This window comes from Phoenix dactylifera, chromosome 2 (assembly GCF_051530095.1).
Source record: "Phoenix dactylifera cultivar Ajwa chromosome 2, Ajwa_hap1_PhDact_Kaust_v1.1, whole genome shotgun sequence".
Lineage (NCBI taxonomy): Eukaryota > Viridiplantae > Streptophyta > Magnoliopsida > Arecales > Arecaceae > Phoenix > Phoenix dactylifera.
The window spans coordinates 3,577,501-3,602,144 of record NC_143191.1 but is presented as its reverse complement, the minus strand read 5'-3'; the positions used below and the strand labels follow the sequence as shown (position 1 = coordinate 3,602,144).

The 24,644-nt window shown below is 41.8% G+C and overlaps 2 protein-coding genes and 1 pseudogene across 2 annotated transcripts; all 3 read right to left on the bottom strand.

Annotated features, from left to right (window-relative positions):
* Nucleotides 1-1,097: 1,097 nt before the first annotated feature.
* On the bottom strand, nt 1,098-4,173 carry LOC103722228 (cytochrome P450 71AP13-like). Its single transcript, XM_088715010.2, has 2 exons — nt 2,572-4,173; nt 1,098-1,992 (listed from the first exon to the last, which is right to left on the bottom strand). Exons 1-2 carry the CDS (start codon nt 3,469-3,471, stop codon nt 1,372-1,374), a joined length of 1,521 nt encoding a protein of 506 aa, XP_088571136.2. The 5' UTR covers nt 3,472-4,173; the 3' UTR covers nt 1,098-1,371.
* A 2,296-nt stretch (nt 4,174-6,469) lies between these two features.
* On the bottom strand, nt 6,470-8,818 carry LOC120103901 (cytochrome P450 71AP13-like). The gene is made up of 2 exons (XM_039133432.3): nt 7,803-8,818; nt 6,470-7,200 (listed from the first exon to the last, which is right to left on the bottom strand). The coding sequence occupies exons 1-2, from the start codon at nt 8,700-8,702 to the stop codon at nt 6,577-6,579; spliced, it is 1,524 nt and encodes a 507-aa protein (XP_038989360.3). The 5' UTR covers nt 8,703-8,818; the 3' UTR covers nt 6,470-6,576.
* Nucleotides 8,819-13,192: 4,374 nt separating this feature from the next.
* Nucleotides 13,193-13,903, bottom strand: LOC148714504 (cytochrome P450 71A1 pseudogene; annotated as a pseudogene).
* Between the last annotated feature and the right edge of the window lie 10,741 nt (nt 13,904-24,644).

Here is a 24,644-nt window from a genome sequence, read left to right as displayed (position 1 = left end):
GGCACAGCCCGACTCGGGCTTGAGCTCGTAAGGCTCGTTTGCCCGAGCCCGCCCCATCCCAGCCCCATCCCAGCCCGAGCCCGCTCCATCCCCATCCCCATCAGCAGTTCGTCGGAGGAGAGGAACGAAAGAAAGAAAGAAAAGAAGAAGAAGAGAAGAAAGAAGGGGGCGGCTGCGAGCACCGCCGGCACGGCCGCGGGCGCCACGGGCTCGGCGGCGGAGGAGGGAGTGAAAGCTGGGGGGTAGCCAGGTAGGGGGAGCCTTACCGCGGGAACGTCCGGATGGGGCACAGGGGTTGGGGCGGCGGAGCTTCTTGCGGAGGCGGCGGAGCTTCTCGAAGAGCTGGGATCAGGTGTACGGCGTCATCGTCATCGTCCTCATCGTTGTAGCCGTTGTCGGAGGGGAGGGGGGCATCGGCTTTGGGCTTGGGGGCGAGGAGAACAGAGTCGTGGGTGGGGGTGGAGCCGTGGAGGTGGGGTTGGGAAAGTTCTAGAGAAATCGAGAAGAAAGGAGATTTAAATTGATTAACGGGTTGGTTCGGGTTAACGGGTTGAGTCCGAATTCGAACCAATCCAATTTGATTTAAAGAAATTAAATGGATTTGGGTTAGCCCGAGTTGGGTCTGATCTAAATCCAACTGGGTTCAATCAGATTGGGATTTAAATTGATTAAGCCAAATAAACTTTAATTAGGTTGAGTCTAAATTTAATTTGGATCCAATTAAATTGTTAATTGGACTGAGTCCTCATTTGGGCTCGTGAGTTGCTCGGGCTCAGGCTTGGATTTAAACAGGCCTCATTTTGGGCTCGGGCTCATTTGACTAACGAGCCGAGCTCGAGCCGGACTTTTACCGAGCCGGGTCCGAGTCGAGCCCGAACAGCTTGGTCCGTTGACAGTCCTACATAAAACAAGGTGGCAACTGGGCATGCCCAGCTCTAAGCTGTTTTCCCCTCCTATGCAGATTTCAATATGCGGAAAAGTAGGCATCTGCCTTATATTTATGACATCCCTATACTCATTTCATAATTTTTCTGGAAGATAAACAGAAGAAAGAAAAGCTTGAAGCTCTACTACGTACACACCCTCACTTCCATAACTTTATTCAAAAATCTTGTATATATATATAGCATCACTCTCATATGGAGATAATCGACTTAATACCAGCAACAATGTTATGCTTACAAACAACATGTTTGAGTCTTCTATGCAAGCCTGCTAGCTCTCTTTCAACTTTGCGCATTTGTTCCAAACATGCTGCTACCATACCAAACCCACGTTATTACATTAGAAGATATGCAGACAGAGTCCCCAATCATTTCAAAGAAATGATGTGAAATATTAGGATTTGGACATGGAAGAACTAATATCGAGTCAAGAATCCTGATGGAAACAAGGTGTAGCAACAAGACGCAGTCTTTGTTTCTTTCTAGTTGTTAGTCCCGGAGCCTCTTCCATATCCAGTTCCTCTCTTGCCGCACCATGAGGTAGCTCCCAATCGAACTGATGCACAAGGTTTGCCAGGGCAAGCTCCACAGTAGAAGTCGCAAAGTGCATTCCTGGACAAATTCTTCGACCTGCTCCGAATGGAATAAATTGGAAATCGTTCCCTTTGAAATCTACTGGACTGCCCAAAAACCTCTCAGGATGGAATTCCTCTGGGGCTTCCCAAGATTTCGGATCCCTATTAATTGCCCAACAGTTGATGATGACTCTTGTTCTCTTGGCAATATCATAGCCTTGGATTTGGCAATCCTCCATTGCTTCTCGTGGTAGCAACAATGGAGCCGCAGGGTGCAACCGCAGGACTTCCTTCAGGACGGCTTTTAAGTAGACCATCTTGTTCAATTCCTTCTCTCTCACCATGCCTCTTCCACTGGCTATCCCTCTTACCTCATCTTGTAGTTTCTTCATGACTTCTGAGTTTCGAACAAGCTCTGCCATGGCCCATTCTAGGGTTTGATAGGATGTATTGGTACCTGCAGCGAACATATCCTGGACAAAGCATTCAAGGAAAGTGAGCATGGATTAAAGCTAATAAGAACCAACAACAACAATGTCCTGCTAATGTTGGCAGCACCTACAATTCAAGAAACTATTTGCAAGATTTTGGTAACACAACCATTAGTGGCAGCACATGTAATAATCTCTCCTTTGTTGGACCATAATCATTAGTATACTTGGTAACCATTAGTGCAAATGCCCTATGTTTTCTCATTTTTCACTGCTCGTCAAGTCTGGGCACTTGCCTGGTTCATCAAGTGCTTACTTGCATCACAGCATGATATGATTAAACACGTATTAAAGTAATTAATCATGTTTAGCTTTTCTTAACAAGCCAAAAGTAAGTCATTAAGCTAATGGGTGGCCACTTGCCTGGTGGCCTTCACTACGGGACACAATCTTTGATAGAGATTTCTTTAGTTGGGTGCCATCATTGCAGTGCTCATTAGTTTTAGCATTCTAGTTTCATTTTTTTTTTCAAAGGGAGAAATTTTAAATGTCCCAAAGTACTCTAGAAGCCTTGAGAAACAAATTGAGAAAATAGAAGAAAATTTGGACCCGGCAGCTTACCAGCAAGAGTGCTTTTATGTGCTCTTCTCTAATGGCGAACTCCAAGTTGGGATCCTTCTGAAGAGAGAGCAGTACGTCTACGAAGTCATTCTCGTGCCCTTCTTCCTTCAACCGATCGCCATGGTCCCTGACTACCTCGTCGAGGAGACCATCCCATCTTGTAAAGTTCCTGCGGGCTTTCGTGCTCAACCCGAATAACGCATCCAGCCATGGAAGGAATGGAAAGTAGTCCTCCACATGGAATCTCCCAAGTAGAGAGGAATTGGCCTCGATTAGCTCCCGGAACAATTCATTGCGTCCTTCTCCTCTGAAGAACTTCCCTGAAACAACTCTACAGATTATATCATTTGCGAAGAAATTTAGCACCTCGCTCATGTCCACCATGCCTGTTGATGTAACAGCTCTGGAAATCTTCAGTAGCATAAAGGCAACTTCCTCCTCTCTCACGAGCTCAAAAGAGCGCACCCTTTTAGCACTCAGGAGGTGGACGGTGCAGAGCTTCCTCAGGTGCCTCCAGTACTCACCGTATGGTGCAAAAGCCAGGTCCATGGATTCATAGAGCATGACCCTGGCGACCTTCAGAGAAGGCCTAGTGGAAAAGATATGATCATGAGTTCTCATGATCTCTCGGGCCATCTCTGCGGATGAAACCACGAGGGTCGGTGCCTGACCCAGATGGAGAAGCATGAGTGGTCCATGCTTCTTGGAGAGATCCCCAAGAGAGCGATGAGGGAGAGAGCCCAGCTGGTGCAGGTTCCCAATGAATGGAAGCCTGAGTGGTGAAGGTGGGAGCCGAGTCCTTTTTGACAGGGCTCGTTTTATGAGCAGAAGGAAGGGGAAGAACGAGAGGAAAGCGAGAAGAGAATATGGCTCGACCAAGCTCTGAACTAGCGAGAACATTGTGTGATATGCTTCTTGTGCTCTCCACGCCTTCTTGCGCGGCCGAAACCCTTTCTCCTCCGGATCCTCTCGCGGGCGGCGATGGTGGGGAAGAAGCGCCGGTGGAGGTCGAGGGCAAGGGAGGCAGCGGCGGAGACGGCGGCGGAGAGGGAGTCGCACTTGGCCTGAAGGTCAGAGATCTGGTCGTCGGCCGTGGTGGGGGGGAAGAAGAAGGTGAGTTTCGGTTTGGGGAGAAGAAACTGAATACTTATAAGGAGGGGTATTTTCGTCTCATAAAAATATTCTAAAGGATCGGAAATTAAACTTACTAAAATTATTAGACGGGTTGTTATAAGACTAGTCAACGGAAATTTATTGTTATACTGGAATCTTTAGAGGGATGGAAAAATAATTTCTTATTTTTTATTTTTTTTTGCCCCGCACTCTCTTTATAGTTGCGGAAGGCGACTTGCCGGTCCTTACACGGCATGAGGACCGAGCCCTTTGTTCAGAAGCATCCCCACTTGGTTCATTCGCATGGTTCTCATGTTGAATTATAGTTTAATGGAAACTTGAATTTCTAAAAAAAAAAATCGACAACTAGCATTAAATTCTTCAATAGTTTTCTCCACCAATTTCGTTTCTTGCTAAAACAGATCTCGATGAAACAGAATACTTAGAGGCTCAAAATAAAGAGAAATGAAAAGATCCGAAAAGAAAAGAAAAAAATAGAGAGAGAAAAAAATAAGCACAGCATATACAAATATGGTTCGGCATAAGTTTTACTATAATAAAAAAAATAGAGTACAAAAATATAGCTATCACTAAATAAATATCAAAATCAGATCGGTTCGTATAATGAGCTACACCCAGTCCATAGTGGGCCCAACCGTCCGCTACCGCCACAAATCTTACAAATCTCCGGTCATTTTTTTTTTCTCTTCAAATTTGTCAAACTATGATGGAACACCTACCAAAAAATTTTGGGCCCACTTAACATAGGTTCAATACAAAGAAAATGATGGCAAAGAAACGTAAGTATATGGTAAGAGGTTGCATCCTTAATTTGTGACTATCGAGAAGATAAGTAACCACATTTTCCTTCATTCTTCTAAGCAGATTTAGAACACTGTCAAAAGGAAGATTGGAGCAAAAGTCGGATCATTTACTTCCTTGTCGGCTTATGGACTGAACCGAGCATAAAGAATAGGAAGGTCGAACTTGGAACTAAGTGCGATCAAATGGCATGAGCTCCTCATTGGTGTCCTTGTCTTTTTTTTTCTTAGCAAAGCAGAAGAAAAGGACCCCAAACAAATATTTCATTACAAATAAAATGAGTACGAAAGTAAGGGAGAAGAAAACATCAAGAAAAGAAAAAAAACAAAAAAACAAAGGAGAGGAGGGAAAAATAACAAAAGAAAAGAGAAGGCAAGAGATACCAATATGGCCCATGCATCAAGGCCCAATCCAAAAAAATGGGACTTGTAAAAGTAAAATTCAGATATAAAGACCAGAGCAGGCCCAAGCTTTCCCCATTGAGGCCCAGCCCCTCTCGGTCCATCTGGCGCACCAGAATCCAAATAATGTTTTTTTTTTTTTTTTTGGCTACAATTCAGATAATATTTTTGCAGAGATAAATATGAACCAAATTGGATAATTCCAAGTTTACGACTTGCGACCACGAAATCTTTAACTGGCCGTAGGTCGCACCACGTGATTGCCGCAACTAACATTAAGTCTCCGATTCACCTCACCGTATTAGAAGAATTAAAAAAAAAAAAGATTCTCTGATGATTAGAACGAGATAAGGTTAGAGTCGTTTCATGACAAGCGCTTTCTGTCTCTTTCCTGGACAGCAGCATATCTATCAGTCGGACTAAAAGCAAAAAAAAGTATCCGTTGCGGTGCACAGTGGGGATGGAGAAGGACCAGCCACCCCTGGTTCAGTCCTGACTCGAAGAGCTTGGTGTTCACATCGGACTATGCAGGGGTGTCGGCGGAACCGATCTCCAACCCCCACCATTACCAGCCATATGGGGATATTTTCACTGCAAAGATTGATGGTTCTGATATCCGACGGCTTACACACAACTCGTTTGAGGATGGGACCCCGACATGGACCCCCTTCTTCTTGGAGCCATCTGATGTTCCTGAGTCTCTGCAAGGGATGGAACGGTGCTCGTTTGATGACTGTCACTTGCTCACCATGCAGGCCAGCTCATGCAAGTCACGCCCAGTAAAGGTTGTTAATTCTGACATCTGCTTGCAAGAGCATCGGCCACGGGCATGGCCACTGGCACGGCCGCGGGGGAGGGAGTGAAAGCTGGGGGGTAGCCAGGTAGGGGGAGCCTCGCCGCGAGAACGGCTGGATGGGGCGCAGAGATTGGGGCGGCGGAGCTTCTCGGAGAGCTGGGATCGGGTGTACGGCGGCGGCGGCATCGTCCTCGTCGTCGTAGACGTTGTCGGAGGGGAGGGCGGGGAGGGGGGCATCGGCTTCGGTCTTGGGAGCAAGGAGAACGGAGTCGTGGGTGGGGGTGGAGCCGTGGAGGTGGGGTTGGGAAAGTTCTCGAGAAACTGAGAAGAAAGGAGATTTAAATTGATTAACGGGTTGGTTCAGGTTAACGAATTGAGTCCGAATTCGAGTCAATCCAATACGATTTAAAGAAAATAAATGGATTTAGGTTAGCCCGGATTGGGTCTGATATAAATACAACCGAGTTCAATCAGATTAGGATTTAAATTGATTAAGCCAAATAAAATTTAATTGGGTTGAGTCCAAGTTTAATTGGGATCTAATTAAATTGTTAATTGAACTAAGTCCTCATTTGGGCTTGTAAGCTGCTCGGGCTCGGATTTAAACGGGCCTCATTTTGGACTCGAGCTCGGACTCATTTGACTAATGAGCCAAACTCGAGCCGGACTTTTACCGAGCCGGGCCCGAGCTGAGCCTAAGCAGCTCGGCCCGTTAACAGCCCTACGTAAAACAAGGGTGGCAATTGTTCCAAACATGCTGCTACCATACCAAACCCACGTTATTACATTAGAAGATATGCAGACAGAGTCCCCAATCATTTCAAAGAAATGATGTGAAATATTAGGATTTGGACATGGAAGAACTAATATCGATCAAGAATCCTGATGGAAACAAGCAGGTGTAGCAACAAGACGCAGCCTTTGTTTCTTTCTAATTGTTATTCCCGGAGCCTCTTCCATATCCAGTTCCTCTCTTGCCGCACCATGAGGTAGCTCCCAATCGAACTGATGCACAAGGTTTGCCAATGCAAGCTCCACGGTAGAAGTCGCAAAGTGCATTCCGGGACAAATTCTTCGACCTGCTCCGAATGGAATAAATTGGAAATCGTTCCCTTTGAAGTCTACTGGACTGCCCAAAAACCTCTCAGGATGGAATTCCTCTGGGGCTTCCCAAGATTTCGGATCCCTACTAATTGCCCAACAGTTGATGATGACTCTTGTTCTCTTGGCAATATCATAGCCTTGGATTTGGCAATCCTCCATTGCTTCTCGTGGTAGCAACAATGGAGCCGCAGGATGCAACCGCAGGACTTCCTTCAGGACGGCTTTTAAGTAGACCATCTTGTTCAATTCCTTCTCTCTCACCATGCCTCTTCCACTGGCTATCCCTCTTACCTCATCTTGTAGTTTCTTCATGACTTCTGAGTTTCGAACAAGCTCTGCCATGGCCCATTCTAGGGTTAGATAGGATGTATCGGTACCTGCAGCGAACATATCCTGGACAAAGCATTCAAGGAAAGTGAGCATGGACTAAAGCTAATAAGAATCAACAACAACAATGTCCTGCTAATGTTGGCAGCACCTACAATTCAAGAAACTTTTCGCAAGATTTTGGTAACATAACCATTAGTGGCAGCACATGTAATAATCTCTCCTTTTTTGGATCATAATCATTAGTATACTTGATAAGGTCCACCAATTCGTACATGCATGCATGGTGCAAATGCCCTATGTTTTCTCATTTTTCACTGCTCGTCAAGTCTGGGCACTTGCCTGGTTCATCAAGTGCTTACTTGCATCACAGCATGATATGATTAAACACGTATTAAACTAATTAATCATGCTTAGCTTTTCTTAACAAGCCAAAAGTAAGTCATTAAGCTAATGGGTGGCCACTTGCCTAGGTGGCCTTCACTACGAGACACAATCTTTGATAGAGATTTCTTTAGTTGGGTGCCATCATTGCAGTGCCCGTAAGTTTTAGCATCCTAGTTTCATTTTTTTTTCCAAAGGGAGAATTTTTAAATGTCCCAAAGTACTCTAAATGTCTTGAGAAACAAAATGAGAAAATAGAAAAAACTTTGGACCCGGCAGCTTACCAGCAAGAGTGCTTTTATGTGCTCTTCTCTAATGGCAAACTCCAAGTTGGGATCCTTCTGAAGAGAGAGCAGTACGTCTACGAAGTCATTCTCGTGCCCTTCTTCCTTCAACCGATCGCCATGGTCCCTGACTACCTCGTCGAGGAGACCATCCCATCTTGTAAAGCTCCTGCGGGCTTTCGTGCTCAACCCGAATAACGCATCCAGCCATGCAAGGAATGGAAAGTAGTCCTCCACATGGAATCTCCCAAGTAGAGAGGAATTGGCCTCGATTAGCTCCCGGAACAATTCATTGCGTCCTTCTCCTCTGAAGAACTTCCCTGAAACAACTCTACAGAGTATATCATTTGCGAAGAAATTTAACACCTCGCTCATGTCCACCATGCCTGTTGATGTAACAGCTCTGGAAATCTTCAGTAGCATAAAGGCAACTTCCTCCTCTCTCACGAGCTCAAAAGAGCGCACCCTTTTGGCACTCAGGAGGTGGACGGTGCAGAGCTTCCTCAGGTGCCTCCAGTACTCACCGTATGGTGCAAAAGCCAGGTCCATGGATTCATAAAGCAAGACCCTGGCGACCTTCAGAGAAGGCCTAGTGGAAAAGATATGATCATGAGTTCTCATGATCTCTCGGGCCATCTCTGCGGATGAAACCACGAGGGTCGGTGCCTGACCCAGATGGAGAAGCATGAGCGGTCCATGCTTCTTGGAGAGATCCCCAAGAGAGCGATGAGGGAGAGAGCCCAGCTGGTGCAGGTTCCCAATGAATGGAAGCCTGAGTGGTGAAGGTGGGAGCCGAGTCCTTTTTGACAGGGCTCGTTTAATGAGCAGAAGGAAGGGGAAGAACAGGAGGAAAGCGATAAGAGAATATGGCTCGACCAGGTGCTGAACTAGCGAGAACATTGTGTGATAAGCTTCTTTTGCTCTCTACTCCTCTTTTTTTATTTTCTTTTGCCCCGTACTCTCTTTATAGCTGCGGAGGGCGAGTTGCCGGTCCTTACACGGCATGAGGACCGAGCCCTTTGTTCATTCGCATGGTCAAGCTGAAATGATTCTTATGTTGAATTATAGTTTAATGGAAACTTGAATTTCTAAAAGAAAATCGAGGACTAGCATTAAATTCTTCTATAGTTTCCTCCACCAATTTCGTTTCTTGCTAAAACGGATCTTGATGGAACAGAATGGAAACTTGAATTTCTAAAAGAAAATCGAGGACTAGCATTAAATTCTTCTATAGTTTTCTCCACCAATTTCGTTTCTTGCTAAAACGGATCTTGATGGAGCAGAATACTTAAGAGGCTCAAAATGAAGAGAAATGAAAAGATTCGAAAAGAAAAGAAGAAAATAGGGAGAGAAAAATAAGCACAGCATGTACAAATATGGTTCGGCATAAGTTTTACTATAATAAAAAAAAAATAGAGTACAAAAAGTAGAATGAACTCCACCTAGTCGATATTGGGCCCAAACTTCCGCTACCGCCACAAAACTTACAAAAAAAATCTCAGATCATCTTTTTTTTCCCCTTCAAATTTGTCAAACCATGATGTAACACCAATCAAAAAATATCGGGCACACTTAACATTTATATATTCCTGAATGAGGGAGGTATTGTTGCCGCTGCAAAATGTAAAACTTTTTGTGTGATTAGCTTTCAAAGATAAGTTCTGTTGGGAGGCAAAATGGATCGTCCTACTCTAGCGTGGAGCCATCCAATTTCGGCCGAATAGGTCAGACCTCAGTCCCGCTAAAAGCCAGACCTGATTTCGGACTCTGCCGAAGGTTGAGCCGACCTCGGATCCTGCCAAAGGCCGAGCCAATCTCGGCCCAAGGCGGGGCCAAGCATCAACCCTGATCCCGTCGAAGATCCCACGAATCCTCAGAACAAAATGAATGGTTCCTCCCCAAGGCCTTATATAGCCTACCTCAACGGCTCTGATTGGCCTACCCAGACGGCCAAGCGGCTAGATCAGGCAATGTGCCAAACCCAGAAGCTTCCTTAGCAGATCTTCCTGTATCGCAGTGTTAAAGGCCGGTCATCATAATGACCGCTTCGCGGGATGGGGCATTGATGATTGGCCCCTCGCGTACCATCAAGTAACGTCTTTAGAGAAAGTGTGCACGTAACGCATTGAAGAGCTTCCTCAACTACTTTCACTTGGGATGACGTGACAGATTCTCAGAACAAATTTGGAAAGGTATCTCCTGCATTCTTCGCCTGCAGCGTTGATCTTTTTTGCTACCATTCAAATAATGTTTTTGCAAAGATAAATATGAACCAAATTGGATAATTCCAAGTTTACGTCTTTCAAGCACGAAATCTTAACTGGCCGTAGGTCGCACCACGTGATTGCCGTAACTATCATTAAGTCTCCGATTCACCTCACCGTATTAGAACAATTAAAAAAAACAAAGATTCTCTGACGATGGGAACGAGACGGGAGTAGAGTCGATGCGCGACAAGTGCTTTCTGTCTCTTTCCTCGACACCAGCATAACCATCGCTTGGACCAAAGCAAAGAAAAAGATTTATGAGGTTGGCCGGATATGAAACTTTAGGTCGGAGAACTTGCTATTGATTGGATATTCTTGAAGGATTAGTTTGAACATCTTATAGAAATTGGATCTGATCCATCCAGCATATATTTTCGAAACTATATACATAAATTACATCTAATATTATAAAATATGAGGTCTGGACGGAAACAAAGACTTGATATTTTTTTTTCTATAAAATTTGAGCCGGTGCACTCTGAAATTTTTTTTTCAATATGTAAATAGGAGCCAGATCCCGCTATGTTCTTGGGAATTCGATTGGACGGCATCTAAGAGTGCTTGATGCTATCCATTGTGAAGGGGCGGCGCCCCATGGAGGGATTCGGGAGAATACATCCAAAAAGTCACTGACATCCTGTTTATGATAACCATGGTCCTTGATTATCTCATCCAAAAAATTGATACATTATATCCCCTGACGTCCCTTTTGGCCCTAGTGCTTGACTTGAAGAACCCTTCCAGCCATGGAAAGAAATCTTCCACATCAAAACCCCACAAGCACGGAAATATTTTTCTATAGGGGCTCGTTTGGTTCGCAGAAAAAGAATGGGAGAAAGTGTGGGCAACGAAAAAGTAATGAAATGCCTCTTGTTTGGTTGGAGTTTTCAAAGGAGAGAGATGAAAAAGTTGTATTTCCATGGAAATATGATTCCCATATTTCATGAGAAAGTCTTTCCTATGAGAAATATGGGAAAGTTACTTTCCCATGAAGCAGAAATCACTCCATTTTTATTTTTTCTCAAAAAGGTCCTTCAGCATTAAAGAAATATTAAAGAGGCATTAAAGGCCTAATTTTTATTAAGGGCGTAATAGGAATTATACATAACTTTCCCAGGAAAGTAAATAGCCAACCAAACATAAGCACTTTGGAAATTTGTCACTTTTCCATGGTCAACCAAACATGCCAAAAGTACTTTCCTAAGCATCCTCTTTCTAGAAATTTGTTTTCCAGGAATCATATTCCTAGGAGAGAAAATGCTTCCCGCGAACCAAACGAGCCCTAGTAGTTTGCGAAACCAACTGCATCTTCCATTTTCTCTAAAGAATTTCACCAAAATCACTCTATATGGCTATGTCATCTGCGAAGGAATATAAAATCTCATGCATTTTATAACAGCCAAAGATCTCATCTAAAAAAAACTACGCAAAACATACTAATCAAGTTCTTTTAGCCCTGCATATGCATTCAATATCTATCCAGCATATTGTAATAACCCAGAGCCTCATCCAAAAAGACTAGCTGAAATGTATTATTTGGATTTCTTGATCCTGTATAAATACCCAAGATCTACCCAGCGAATAACCGATGTGGGACTAAATACACACCCGCATGCATCCTTACTAAGGGTGGCAAAATATGACCCGACCCGCCAACCCGACCCGTGTTCGACCCACCATAAACAGGTTTGGGTTTGTCCTAAACAGGTTCGGGTCATAAACAGGTTGACATGTTTAACCTGTTTATTAATTGGGTCGGATACAGGTTTAAGATATATGACCCGTTTAACCTGTATAACACGTTTAATAACCTGTTTAATATATGGGTCGGATTGGATAAGGCCCTTATCCACAGTCCACAGCCCACAGCGCACAAGGACCCGTTAATCTCCCCATGGGTCATTAGGGTACCGGTGCCCTTTTTTTTGTTTTTTTGGTTCGATGCTTCAACCTCTCCGACTCTCCCTCTAGTCCACCTCCTCCCCCACCATCGAGCCCGCCGCCTCCGACCCCTCCAACGGCGCCGACGACCCCTCCTGCCTCCCCGACCGCCTCTTCCGCCCTCGCAAGCCGGCCCTCTCCCTCCCCTCCCACCGATTCGTCGCCGAGCCGGTCGCTGTCGGCCGTTCCCACAGTCCCATGGCAGCGCCGCGTCCTCCTCTACGAGCTTCTCTACGGCCGGATCCGAAGATTGAGAGGTATGAAACCCTAACTCTAGATCTCCTCCAAGGATCCGGAGCTCCGTAGCAGAGTGCGGAAGGGGCGAGCGCAGGCAAACCCGATAGTCCGAGCCGAGAGGCCGACCGCCGCTAGGAGGAGGAGGGCTCAGCAGTGGCGGCTCGGTGCGGCGCTGCAACGGCGGCACAGCAGCGGTCGCGGCAGATCTTGAGGCGGTGGTTCGACCGGTGAAGCTCTGGCGGCGACGCGGCAAGGAGGAGGCCACGAACGGTGCGGGGTGGCGGCTCGGGCGCAGCCGTGGCGAGAGAGGCCGATCGGGGAAGAAGATGAGCAGGAAATTTTTTTTTCTCCTTTGCAGCTTTACCCTCCCGCTTCTCTCTCTCTCTCTCTCTCTCTCTCTCGTCTTTTCCCCTCCCATCCCCCTAGCCGGCTAGCCCCCACCCTTTCCTTTCCTTAAACATGTCGGGTCAGGTGACTTATTTATTAAACAGGTTGGGTTCAGGTTTATAATTTTCTAATCCGACTTGTATCTGACCCGACCTGTTTATGCTTGACCCGACCCGATTGCCACCCCTAATCCTTACATACTCCTCCCATTCAAGCCCTGACGTCCTCGTTAGGCTAAAGGTTCAAATCCATTCAAATCTAATCACAAACACCATGATCGGCCCATGGTTAATTTCAATGGATCCGTATTGCAGTGTCCCCTAATTCACATATGTTATGGGTTGGGTCCGCTTTGATACCATTTGTAGCAACCCAGTACTTCGCCCAAAAAGGCTAGCCAAAAGGTATTATTTGAATTTCTTGATGCTATATAAATACCCAAAATCTACCCAGCAAAGAGCTTATGGGACTAAACACACGTCCGCATTGACTCTCACACATATATTATATATGAGATTAAACATATGACCATTAGCTCATGGCAATCCTCCTACTTCCATAAACTTGCATTATGAGAAACACTGTAGTGATCATCATTTATTGGTACAAGAACTAGCACTAATTCTTAGTGGGACCGGCCTATCATTCACAGGTCCTCGTAGCGGCCGCATGGTTTTGCAATCAGCTGAGGCCTTTGTTTTCTTGGGGTTGTGAGTCCAGGAGCTTCGGTCATCTCGAGGTCCTCCCTCGTCATGCTGTGAGGCAGCTCCCAGTCAAAACGGCGTATCAGATTTGCGAGAGCAAGCTCCACAGTAAAGACCGCAAAATACATGCCAGGGCAATTCCTCCGACCAGATCCGAATGGAATGAATTGGAAGCCATTTTCCTTGAAATCAACTTGATGACCTATGAATCTCTCGGGTCGGAACTCCTCCGGCTCCTCCCAAAATTTTGGATCCCTACAAATGGCCCAACCATTCACAATTACTCTTGTTCACCCAGGAATTTCATATCCCTCTATGGGACAATCATCCATGGATTCTCTTGGAAGCAACAATGGAGCTGGAGGGTGCAACTGCAGAACTTCTTTTATCACAGCTTTTAAGTAGCTCGGCTCGCTCAAATCCTCCTCTCTGACCCCTTTTCATGCGGCTATTCCTCGAACCTCATCTTGCAGCTTCTCCATTGCTTGCGAGTTTCGAACAAGCTTTGCCGTGGCCCATTCTAGTTCATGACTATGTAAGATGCATCGGTTCCCGCACCAAACATATCCCGTTAAGCAAGAGATTAAGCTCTCTTTGGAGAGCTTTTGGAGGGCCAAAAAGCACTTTCTGGCCCTCCAAAAGTAGTTTTAGATAAAAAATAGTGTTTGGTAAAATTTCCGAAAAGCTGTTTCAGCTTTTGCGGAAAGTTGAAAACAGCTTTTCGGGGGAAGCTCCATTTTGGAGCTTTTCGAAAACATTATTTTGAGCTTTGTCGAGAAGCTCTTTTTTTGACCAAAATACCCCTATTTTAAAAAAAAATTCCTCCCCCAAAACCTCGTCTCACCGCCTATTCCTCTCACAACCCACCCGCCCCCCCGGCCCGTCGCTGTAGTGCCTCCCTCTCCCGCGCCGCTGCAGTGCCGCACGCCCTCCCTCTCCCCCGCCGCTGCAGTGCCGCACCCCCTCCCTCTCCCCCGCCGCCGCAGTTCCTCCCTCTCCTCCACCGCTGCAGTGTCACACGCCCTCCCTCTCCCCCGCCGCCGCACACCCTCCCTCTCCCCCGCCACTGTAGTGCCGCACCCCCTCCCTCCCCCCGCCGCCGTAGTGCCACACCCCCTCCGGCGCCGTCGGCCACGCTGGAGGAGAACCCTTCCCAGGGGGCCAGCTGCGGCCGCCGAGACTGCCACCGGCCACGGCCCGACCCCCTCCCGCAACCGCCGCGGCCTGGCCCCCTTCCGACGCTGCCGGCCGCGCGGGAGGAGAAGAACGGAGAAGGGGGCAGAGGAAGGAAGGAGAAGAAGAGAAAAAAAGAAGAAAAGGAAATAAAAGAAAAGAAAAGAATAAATAAATAAATAAATAAATAAATAAATATATATATAAATGAATGAATGAATAAATAAATAAATAAATAAGATAATAAATAAATACATTTCAATGAATAAAATAATAAATAAATAAATGCATAAATAAATATATATACGAATGAACGTATAAATAAATAAATAAAAAGAAAAATAATGAGTGAGTGGCAAATAATCTGATCCTTATGATATTGATAGGTATAGTGAATTTGTCGCCATTGCAAATAGTTAAGTAAAGAGATAATCTATTAAACAGATAAATGGTCATTTATTATTGTATTATACTATAAATATATTATTATATTACATTATATCATAATACATTAATATGTAATGTTAAATAATGTATATTATGTTATATTATGAGAAATTAATTTATACTAATAATATATTATTTTATACATTTATTATTGTATTATACTATACATATTATATTATATTACCTTATATCATAATACATTAATATGTTATTTTAAATAATTTAATATTATGTTATATTATGAGAAATTAATTAATACTAATAATTATAATATTTTATATCTTTATTATTGTATTATACTATAAATATAATATATATTACATAATATCATAATACATTAATATTTTATGTTAAATAATTTAATATTATGTTATATTATAGAAAATTAATTTACTCTAATAATTATATTACCATTATGCTATGCTATGCCATGTTATATTACTATATTATAATAATAATATTTTATATTACAGTAATATTATACTATATCATATATTATGTATTAATATATGTTATATTTTTATTATGCTTATTGTATAATACTATGCAATGTCCTTTATGGTAATTTTGTCATATAAAAGTACTTTCTTAACTTGTTTACCAAACATATGTTAAAGTGCCATAGCACTTTAAAAATATAATTACCAAACAACAAACAGCTTTTTATAATAGCTCTACTTCAGACAGCTCTACTTCCAACAGCTCTACTGCCAACAGCTCTCCCAAACAGGGCCTAAAGCGTATGGTTTAAAGCTTATACAAATCATCGATGACTCTTCCGACCAGACAAAAATCTATAATTGTCAGCAAAGTTCTTTCTTTATTTGTAACAAGACCTGCATTTCCATGAGGTATGCTCACTGATTGAAGAGCTCGCGCTTTCTTCCCGACGAAGACATCTTTCTCTGATCCTTGAATGCTTCCTCGTTGCTTTGCCTTTCGAAGGATTCCCGCCAAAGACAGCTCGCTCCTGCTCAAAAATCACATTTTGAAAAAAGGGGGGTACCCCCACAAAAAAACCCTCAATATTCTAATAAAAAACGAGCTTTAAGATAGGGTAAAGCTCGTTTGTGGCCCAAAAGTCCACAGTTCCTTAAGGATCCTGTAAGCAAGTAGGTTCAGATTGTCATTTAGCTTCAATTTCTTCAGTCTCACAAGTGGGTCCGCATGCAACAAATCAAATTTGATTTGCCTACTACTCCGACCTTGCCCCTAAAGGATAAGGAAATTGGACAAGAGCGAGACCAAGCCAGACGGAGAGTCAGTCCTTCCTTCCCATTCGATACTTGGTTTTGGAAGATATGGCACCAAAAGTTGTAGAGCTGGTCGTCTTTCATATCGAGCCATTGAAGCAGCGCGTCGGGCTACAATCGGACAATTCCATCGTGCTATGAGCGGACAATTCCGAAGAAATGGTTTCGCCTAGAAAAAGGATTTATAGAAATAACAATCGCTCGGTATGATAAATAACATACGTTATCTAGTAAATTTTGGTTATGATGGTGATTTGCATATTCGTTTTTTCAGATAAATAGTTGGTTGAATATTAATAGCCTGATGTAATCCTTGTACATAGGCTTCATCAAATAATAAAATCTGGGTGGCACCTTGCCTCCCTTACCATCAAAAAAAAAAAAAAAAAAAAAAACCTTGTCGTAAGAGGACATCGTACCAACTATGGAATTTTATTCATTACATATTCGCTGTCCATGCCATCAAGTTCAAAACCTTGTCGTGGCTCTACGTGTTCAAAGTCAAGCCCGTGCATTGCAAACCTTAAGGGATAGGTATCACTTTATTCTTGGGTTAGACGAAAACCTTAAAGTATCTTTAGGTTTCATTAATTTAAGAGGATACTGATTTAACCCATGGAGAAACGTTTCTAACACTTCAGTAATCCCATTTAGAGTTCAAGAGACCCATGATTGAGTTGTGGGAATCTCATAAGCAAAAACTTTTGAACCGTTTATCTTGTTTGTTCATGATTTTTCGTGAGATTAGCTCATCGCTATACCATTGCTCGGAGGTACGTAGGACCTCCAGCCAGAGCTACCTTTGTTCAGAAGCGTCCCCACTCGGTTCATTCGCATGGTCAAGCTGAAATGGTTCTTATGTTGGAGTATAGTTTAATGGAACTTGAATTTCTAAAAGAAAATCGAGGACTAGCATTAAATTCTTATATAGTTTTCTCCGCCAATTTCGTTTCTTGCTAAAATAGATCTTGATGGAACGGAATACTTAGGCCCCGTTTGGGAGAGCTTTTGGAGGGCTAAAAAGCACTTCTGACCCTTCAAAAGTACTTTTGGATGAAAAAGGGTCACTACAAGAATAATAACTTTTGCCGGCGTTTTTCTTGACCTTTCCCGACGCTTATTAGCGTCGGCTAAAACCTAGCCGACGCAACAGCAAGCGTCGCAGATGCGTCGCCTATACCAGAGTGGAAAAGGTTTTGGCCGACGCAAGAGGAAAGCGTCGGCAAAGCCAACGATTTACCGATGCCTAAAAAAGCGTCGGTGTATGTTGTTTTCCCGACGCAATAAAGCGTCGGCATAGACTATCGTGGTTTTTTCCGACGCTTAAAAGCGTCGACTTGAGTCTGTTTTTAACGATGTTTTAAAGCGTCGGACATACACTATTCCTTGGTCCTGCGGGTGGTGTTGTCGTGGTTTTTTCCGACGCTTAAAAGCGTCGGCTTAAGTTTTTTTTTTAACGACGCTTTAAAGCGTCGGGCATACACTGGTTTTTAACGACGCTTTAAAGTGTCGGGCGTGGATTTTTTTAAAAAAAAATATTAGAAAAACACATGCTCGTCATAAATCAACATTTACATCAATATGAATCTGCATTACATTTACATCAACACAAATATTCAGATCATTCAAAACATTCATATTGTCATATATGATTAATAAATTTAGAATTACAATGTACTTTGAAAAATATAAGAAAGATACATAGAAAACTCCTTAAATAACAGTCTAAAAAGTATCACAGACCGGATTTAGTGCCATCATTATCTCTACGAGCTGTTGAAGTATCAGGAATCTACAAAAAAAAAGACTTTAGAAGTTAGGAATATGAAAATCATTAACTCATGCAAAATAAATGATAATTATGTAAAGTCATCAAATACATATAGTTATTTACCTGAGGAGGGAGAAATCGCTGTAACATAGATGAAATATGCTCAAGCTGAGACTGCAAAGTTTGTTGGTTCTGTTTCAACTCCGCCAACTCTGCCTGATGGCGATCCTTCATATCTTCGATTGTTGCCCGAAGTCTACTAACTTCTGCATTGCTACTGCCTTCTCCAGCATTTCTTGTATACATGCCCACTGCAGACAACTGAGTGGGGGTAACTCCAACGCCATAACCCCTCACTCTACCATAACGCTCTGGGCCCAATAATTCAGCGAGCACCTGAGCTTCGACATGACTGATCGCGTTGGATGATGATGACTCCCCAATGCGCTCTGAAATAAGAGTTGTTGCCTTGTCCTATATCTCTCAAAAGAAAAGATCATATTAATGTATGCCAATAATAGAACTAATAAAAATGTCGTTGAAAGATTCAAAGATGAATACATACAACTATATCTCTTGACTCCTCTCGAACAAAACTGCCATCTCGGTGGGTGTGAGTCATCTTATAAAACTCCACCTTACCAGGCTCCCTCCCATTATCATCCATCTACAACAAAAGATATATTGACAAGCTAGTTATCATGATACATGCTATATGATAGAACAGTTTAAAATAGTTTCAAAAAGTTTCAAAAAAACTTACGAATTCAGCTCTACATCGAGCATAACTCATCGAGCCTGAAGTATGAGGAACAGTCTGAGAGGCTCGTGCAGCTCTACCAATGTTGGAATATGTCTTCCCAAAAAAGAATAAACAATATAAATTTGTAATCTAAATTATTAGTAAATACAATATAAGGTATTGAAAAAAATATACACAACCTGAGCTTTCTCGGAAAACCAATAGTGGACAAGCTCCCTCCACTGATGAGGGATTACATCAGGAGGACAAACACGGGCAACCTCCTCTTCTGTCATACCATCATGCTTCCAGTCCGCCTTTAACTTGGCCCTATATTCTTTCCACTTGCGGTTGACGGACTTCAGCACCCAATCATGACTCTCTTTAGGGAGCAAAAACTTTTTCTACATCAAAGTAATCAAAGAATGTTATAACAATGTTAAATCAAAAAATAAAATTGTGATAGTAAGCAAATTCAATTATTTACCTCAACAACTTTAAGAAGCTCAATCTTATACGAAGGAAGAATTTCATTCCATTTCGTATAGTTGAGCGGACACAACTGACCCTTCCGCGCAACCGATCCTAGAAAAGTCGATAAAATGCTTGCAGCCCTCTTAATGGGTTGCCCCAGTTCATTGCAATGTACCACGATCTTCTCATCCTCGCGTAGGCTCCACACGTCCTGTGCTCGAGTGGGTCCTCGTGTCCTCCTCACTCTCTCCAGTCCATCTATAAAAATAAAATAAAATATCCATTAATTAAAACATTAAAGGCAAATGAATTAATATAATTAGATTGTAAAAAAATTAATATTTAAAATTAAATCAAATTACCCTGGATGTGTACGTCATCTATGTCTGGACAATCAGCAGGTGACACGTGCTCAGACTGAGACTCGTGCTGAGTATGAGACTCATGCTGAGCATGGGACTCGTGATGCTGGGGCTCGTCGGGCTGCTGGGACCGCAGGAACTGATCGGAAGAAAATCCCACGGATGTGTGCTGAAACTCAACATCTCTGAATCGTTTTTCTCGCGGCATGTTGTTACTTAGTACGCACAAAAAAAAGCAATATTAGTTAAATAATAAATAAAATCTAAATAAATTCCTCTACTGGTTAGTCAATCACCAACAAAGATTGATCCAAGTTCCTTCTAAAATGCCGTTGAACCCAAATCTAGCTCAGTGGAGCTAGCCCATGATCAAGCTGAAACAATTTAAGCTTCAGCTTCTAGGAATCCAAGTAAGTAGTTCTCGAATAGGATCCTTCCATCCCATCATGAAGACAAGCCAAGATTGAAGTTGCTCTACTGAATATTGAGCCAAGCTCAAGCTGGCCCTCAGTTGAGCCCAGCTTAATTGCACTCCTATACAGTATATATTGGTGCCTCTGCCATATGCCATTTATCTACCATTTTTCTTGTCTATAAGAAATAAAATCTCTAGTTGAGCTTCTCAGAAATAAAAGCTCAGCTCAAACAAGCTCGACTGAATATCAAGCTTAGCTCAAGCTGGCCCTGTCTCCTTCATACTGCAACCATGCAAGGAACACTGCAATATCTGAATCGATTTTACTGTACATGTTGCAACCAAGCACAAAGAAAGTTAAATTCTCAGACCTTACCAGAGGTTTCTTGATCAGGCCACTCTTGGGCAATTCTCAAACCTTAGCACAAACCTTGCAAACAACCAGAAGGGACAGAATTTGATGGAAGGTTTGTGGATTTCAATGACTATTTTTTGATGCTTCACTTCCATTTGTCATGCAGCATTCCTTCAATTATCTAACCATTAGCAGCTTCATCTTTCTGCCTTTCATCCAGAGAATTCACCTCCTACCCAGACCTTGAGGAATTGGTTTGGGCCATCGTTTCCTCTGATCGGCCGAAAGCCAGGTCCTGACAGTAGCAGTTTGCCACAAAGATTCTCCTCGAAATATAGCAGCCCAGCGCTTACTGAAGAAATCTGACCCCATTCACAGTTCGGTAACCGAACAAAAATTTCTATAAGGAGATGATCGCAAAGCTTTCAAGTATGATCATTGTCCTCCCGGGTCATAGGGCTTGCAAAAAACAGATTAACAGGTCGCTGTAAATCTCTGATGACTTAGTTCAGCAAATACCATAAGATAAAATCATTATACATACATATATGGTCATGGAAATCCTTCAAATATAGTACTTTGGCTAAGGAGAAACTGAGTGAACATATTATCAGCTATACATCAAACAACAGTAATACAGTAATCGAACATGAATATAGAAATGCATGTCCGTGTCTATTACTGTTTTTTGGCATAGCAAAAGAGAATAAGAAAGAAGTTCTACATCAAGAACTTCCTTCATAAGTATTTTCAAATTTGAAAAAAAATATCAAAATAGTTATATATTAAAATGATGAGACCTATGCCTTGCAACTAATACCTGACCTTTTCATTTTAAAAGTAGATTTCATGATCTTCTTTTCCTTCTGAATTTTCCACCTGAAAACTCAACTTCCAACAGTATGTGGTAATGCTGTTTTGAATTTTAATCTCCTATATCATCCTAACTCCTAGTGCCACTTTTTTGCTTTTGAGCTAAAGTTTCATTCACAACAAAATAATCCCGATTCCTCACTGTGAGAATTATAACACAAACACTAAGCACCCTGCATATCAGCAAAAGAAAAAAAAAGGGAACTTTCTACCGCAACAAGAACAGCAGAAAGCAAGCGATCTAGGGAATGGATAGACAAGGAACAGTTGAAACAGTGCCATGCTCCAAGTTACAGTCGAAGACAGCATAGTAAAAGCAACAGAGCACTAGATCAGGAAATGGCAAGCATGCCTCCATGCATAAAACTGCAGGACCAAGTAGCAACCAACATTTCAAGAATGATGCATAGTAAAAAATGTCCATAAAAAAATATGTATAGGGTAATACCAAGAATGATGCATGAAAACTACCATTATAGAGATGGATGTTCTTACCAAGAACACAGAGAAAAGTATGCATCTAACCTTGCTTTGTTTCTAATCTCAACCTGTTGTGAGATTTGATTGTCTTTGCTAGCATACTTCCATTAGCATTACTCAAATTCAAGAAATGCAGTAATACCCGATAGAAACAAACAGAAACTATCGCCAAAACCCTTAATTTCATAAGCACACTACAAATTTCTTCTAAAATAAGCATTCAGCATACGAATCATTAAGATGTAAGGCTTCATTTTTGTAACCTATCTTTGCCTCTAAAAATCTTTTGAATTACCTCTGTCTCAGGCGGAGGGAGATGGGGTCGGCTGGTCGGCGCCGCAGAGAAGAGAGGAGGAGAGGAGGATGCGGACGGTCGCTCGGCCCCGAAGAGGAGAAAGAAAGAGAGCAGCTTGCCGTCGGACGTCGCTCGGCGCTGGAGAGGACAAGGGCTGGCCGCTCGTCGTCGGAGAGAATGGAGGAGGAGAGGACCTAGGGCTCGATCGATCGGGATGCTAAATGAGGAGGAGGGGGCCGGCCGCTTGATTTTGTTATTAATTTGACTTTTGACGACGCATATACGTGTCGTATTAGGTTGCAACTACAACGACGCTAATAAGCGTCGTTTTATTTCCCAAAAGCGTCGGCTTTTTTTCAACATTACGAAGACGCTCAAGAGCATCGTATATTCTGGAGAATTACCGACGCTTACCTAAAGCATCGGCAAATCTTGGCCATATTGGATTTTCTCCCAGCGCTTCTCCCTAGCGTCGGGAAAAAAGCGTCGGAAAAGGCTCATTTTCCTGTAGTGGGTATTTGGTGAAAATTTCTAAAAGCTGTTTTAGTTTTTCTAGAAAGCTAAAAATAACTTTTTGGAAGAAACTTCATTTTGGAGCTTTCTGAAAAAGCTGTTTTGAACTTTATCGGAAAGTTGTTTTTTCGACCAAAATACCAATAATAAAATAAAACAATTACATATATACTTTGTCCCTTTATAAATCTAAAAATATGCTAGAGCCCTAACAAAGAATCCTAGTCGTGGATCAGACTCCCTTCTGTGCAAAAAAAGATATTCTTATTCCCTATTATTATTTTATACCTTTATTATTGTATTATACTATAAATATAATATTATATTATATTATATCATAATACATTAATATGTTATGTTAAATAATTTGATATTATGTTATATTATGAAAAATTAATTTACACTAATAATTATAATATTTTATACCTTTATTATTGTATTATACTATAAAGAAGATCCGGGAGTCTAGGCAATCGGTAGTTCGTTAGGGAGCTCATTAGGGATAATATTATTGTATTATAATATTTTAATCCATAATCCGCTTTCCCCAGTGGAGTCGCCAAGCTGTAAAAGCATAGCGAGCTCGTTAGGGATATAATATTATATTACATTATATCATAATACATTAATATGTTATGTTAAATAATTTGATATTATGTTATATTATGAAAAATTAATGTACGCTAATAATTATAATATTTTGTACATTTATTATTATATTATACTGTAAATATAATATTATATCACATTATATCATAATACATTGATATGTTATGTTAAATAATTTAATATTATATTAAATTATTATTCTATAGTATACAATGTTTATTACTATATTATAATAATTTTATATTATATTACAATAATAATATACTATATCATATATTTATATATTAATATATGTTATATTTTATTATTTTCTGTTGTATAATACTATGTAATGTTCTTTATAGTAATTTTGTCATACAAAAGTACTTTCTCAATTTGTTTATCAAACACATATTAAAGTGTCACGGTACTTTAGAAATATAGTTACCAAACAACAAATATTTTTTTATAAAAGCTCTACTTTCAAAAGCTTTACTATCAACAACGTATGGATTAATTGAACCGAGGATAAGGAATAGGAAGGTCGAACTTGGAATTAGGTAGGATCAAATTGCATAGGCTCCTTGTTGGCGTCTTTGTTTTTTTATATATATATAGCAAAACTGAAGAAAAGGACCCCAAACAAATATTTCATTAGAAATAAAATGAGTACGAAAGTAAGGGAGAAGAAAACCCTCAAGAAAGGAGAGAGAGAGAGAGAGAGAGAGAGAGAGAGAGAGAGAGAGAGAGAGAGAGAGAGAGAGAGAGAGGAGGAGGAAAAAATAACAAAAAAAAAGAAAAGAAAAGATAGGAGATTCCAATATGGCCCATGCGTCAAGCCCCGACCCAAGAGCCGGCCGTTTTTGCTACAATTTAAATAATGTTTTTGTAGAATCGGATAATTTCAAGTTTACGACTTTTAAGCACGAAATTTTGACTGGCCGTAGATCGCACCACGTGACAGTCGTAACTATCATTAAGCCTCAGATTTACCTCACCGTATTCAAAAAATTCATTAAAAAAAAACTCTAATGATTAGAACAAGACAAGGGTAGAGTCTTTCCATGACAAGTACTTTCTGTCTCTTTTCTGGACGCCAGCATGCATATATTTTCTAAACTATGTACATCTTATTTGATTAGATTTTTTTTTTTTTCTTTCTATAAAATTCAAGCCAGTTTACTCTGAATTTTTTTTTCAATATTGTAAATATGAGCCTGATCTGATCTATGTTGGATGGCACTATTATTGGCCCTAGGAGTGCTTGATGCTATTTGTTGTAAGGAGGAGGCGCCCCAAGAGAGAATACGTCCAAAAAGTCATCGATATCCTGTTTATGATAACCATGGTCCTCGATTATCTCATCCAAAAAATTGATACATTCTATCCCCTGACGTCCCTTTTGGCCCTAGTGCTTGACTTGGAGAACCCTTCTAGCCATGGGAAGAAATCTTCCGCATCAAAACCCCACAAGCAGAGAAATATTTTCCTCTAGTAGTTTGCGAAACAAACTGCATCTTCCATTTTCCCGAAAGAATTTCACCCAAACCACTCTACATGGCTAT

Excerpts from the sequence above, each read along its gene's own strand:
- LOC120103901 (XM_039133432.3), bottom strand. The coding sequence starts at position 8,702 with ATGTTCTCGCTAGTTCAGCACCTGGTCGAGCCATATTCTCTTATCGCT. Across the intron at positions 7,201-7,802 it reads ACATAAAAGCACTCTTGCTG|GATATGTTCGCTGCAGGTAC; the intron begins GTAAGCTGCCGG and ends TGCTTTGTCCAG.
- LOC103722228 (XM_088715010.2), bottom strand. The coding sequence starts at position 3,471 with ATGTTCTCGCTAGTTCAGAGCTTGGTCGAGCCATATTCTCTTCTCGCT. Across the intron at positions 1,993-2,571 it reads ACATAAAAGCACTCTTGCTG|GATATGTTCGCTGCAGGTAC; the intron begins GTAAGCTGCCGG and ends TGCTTTGTCCAG.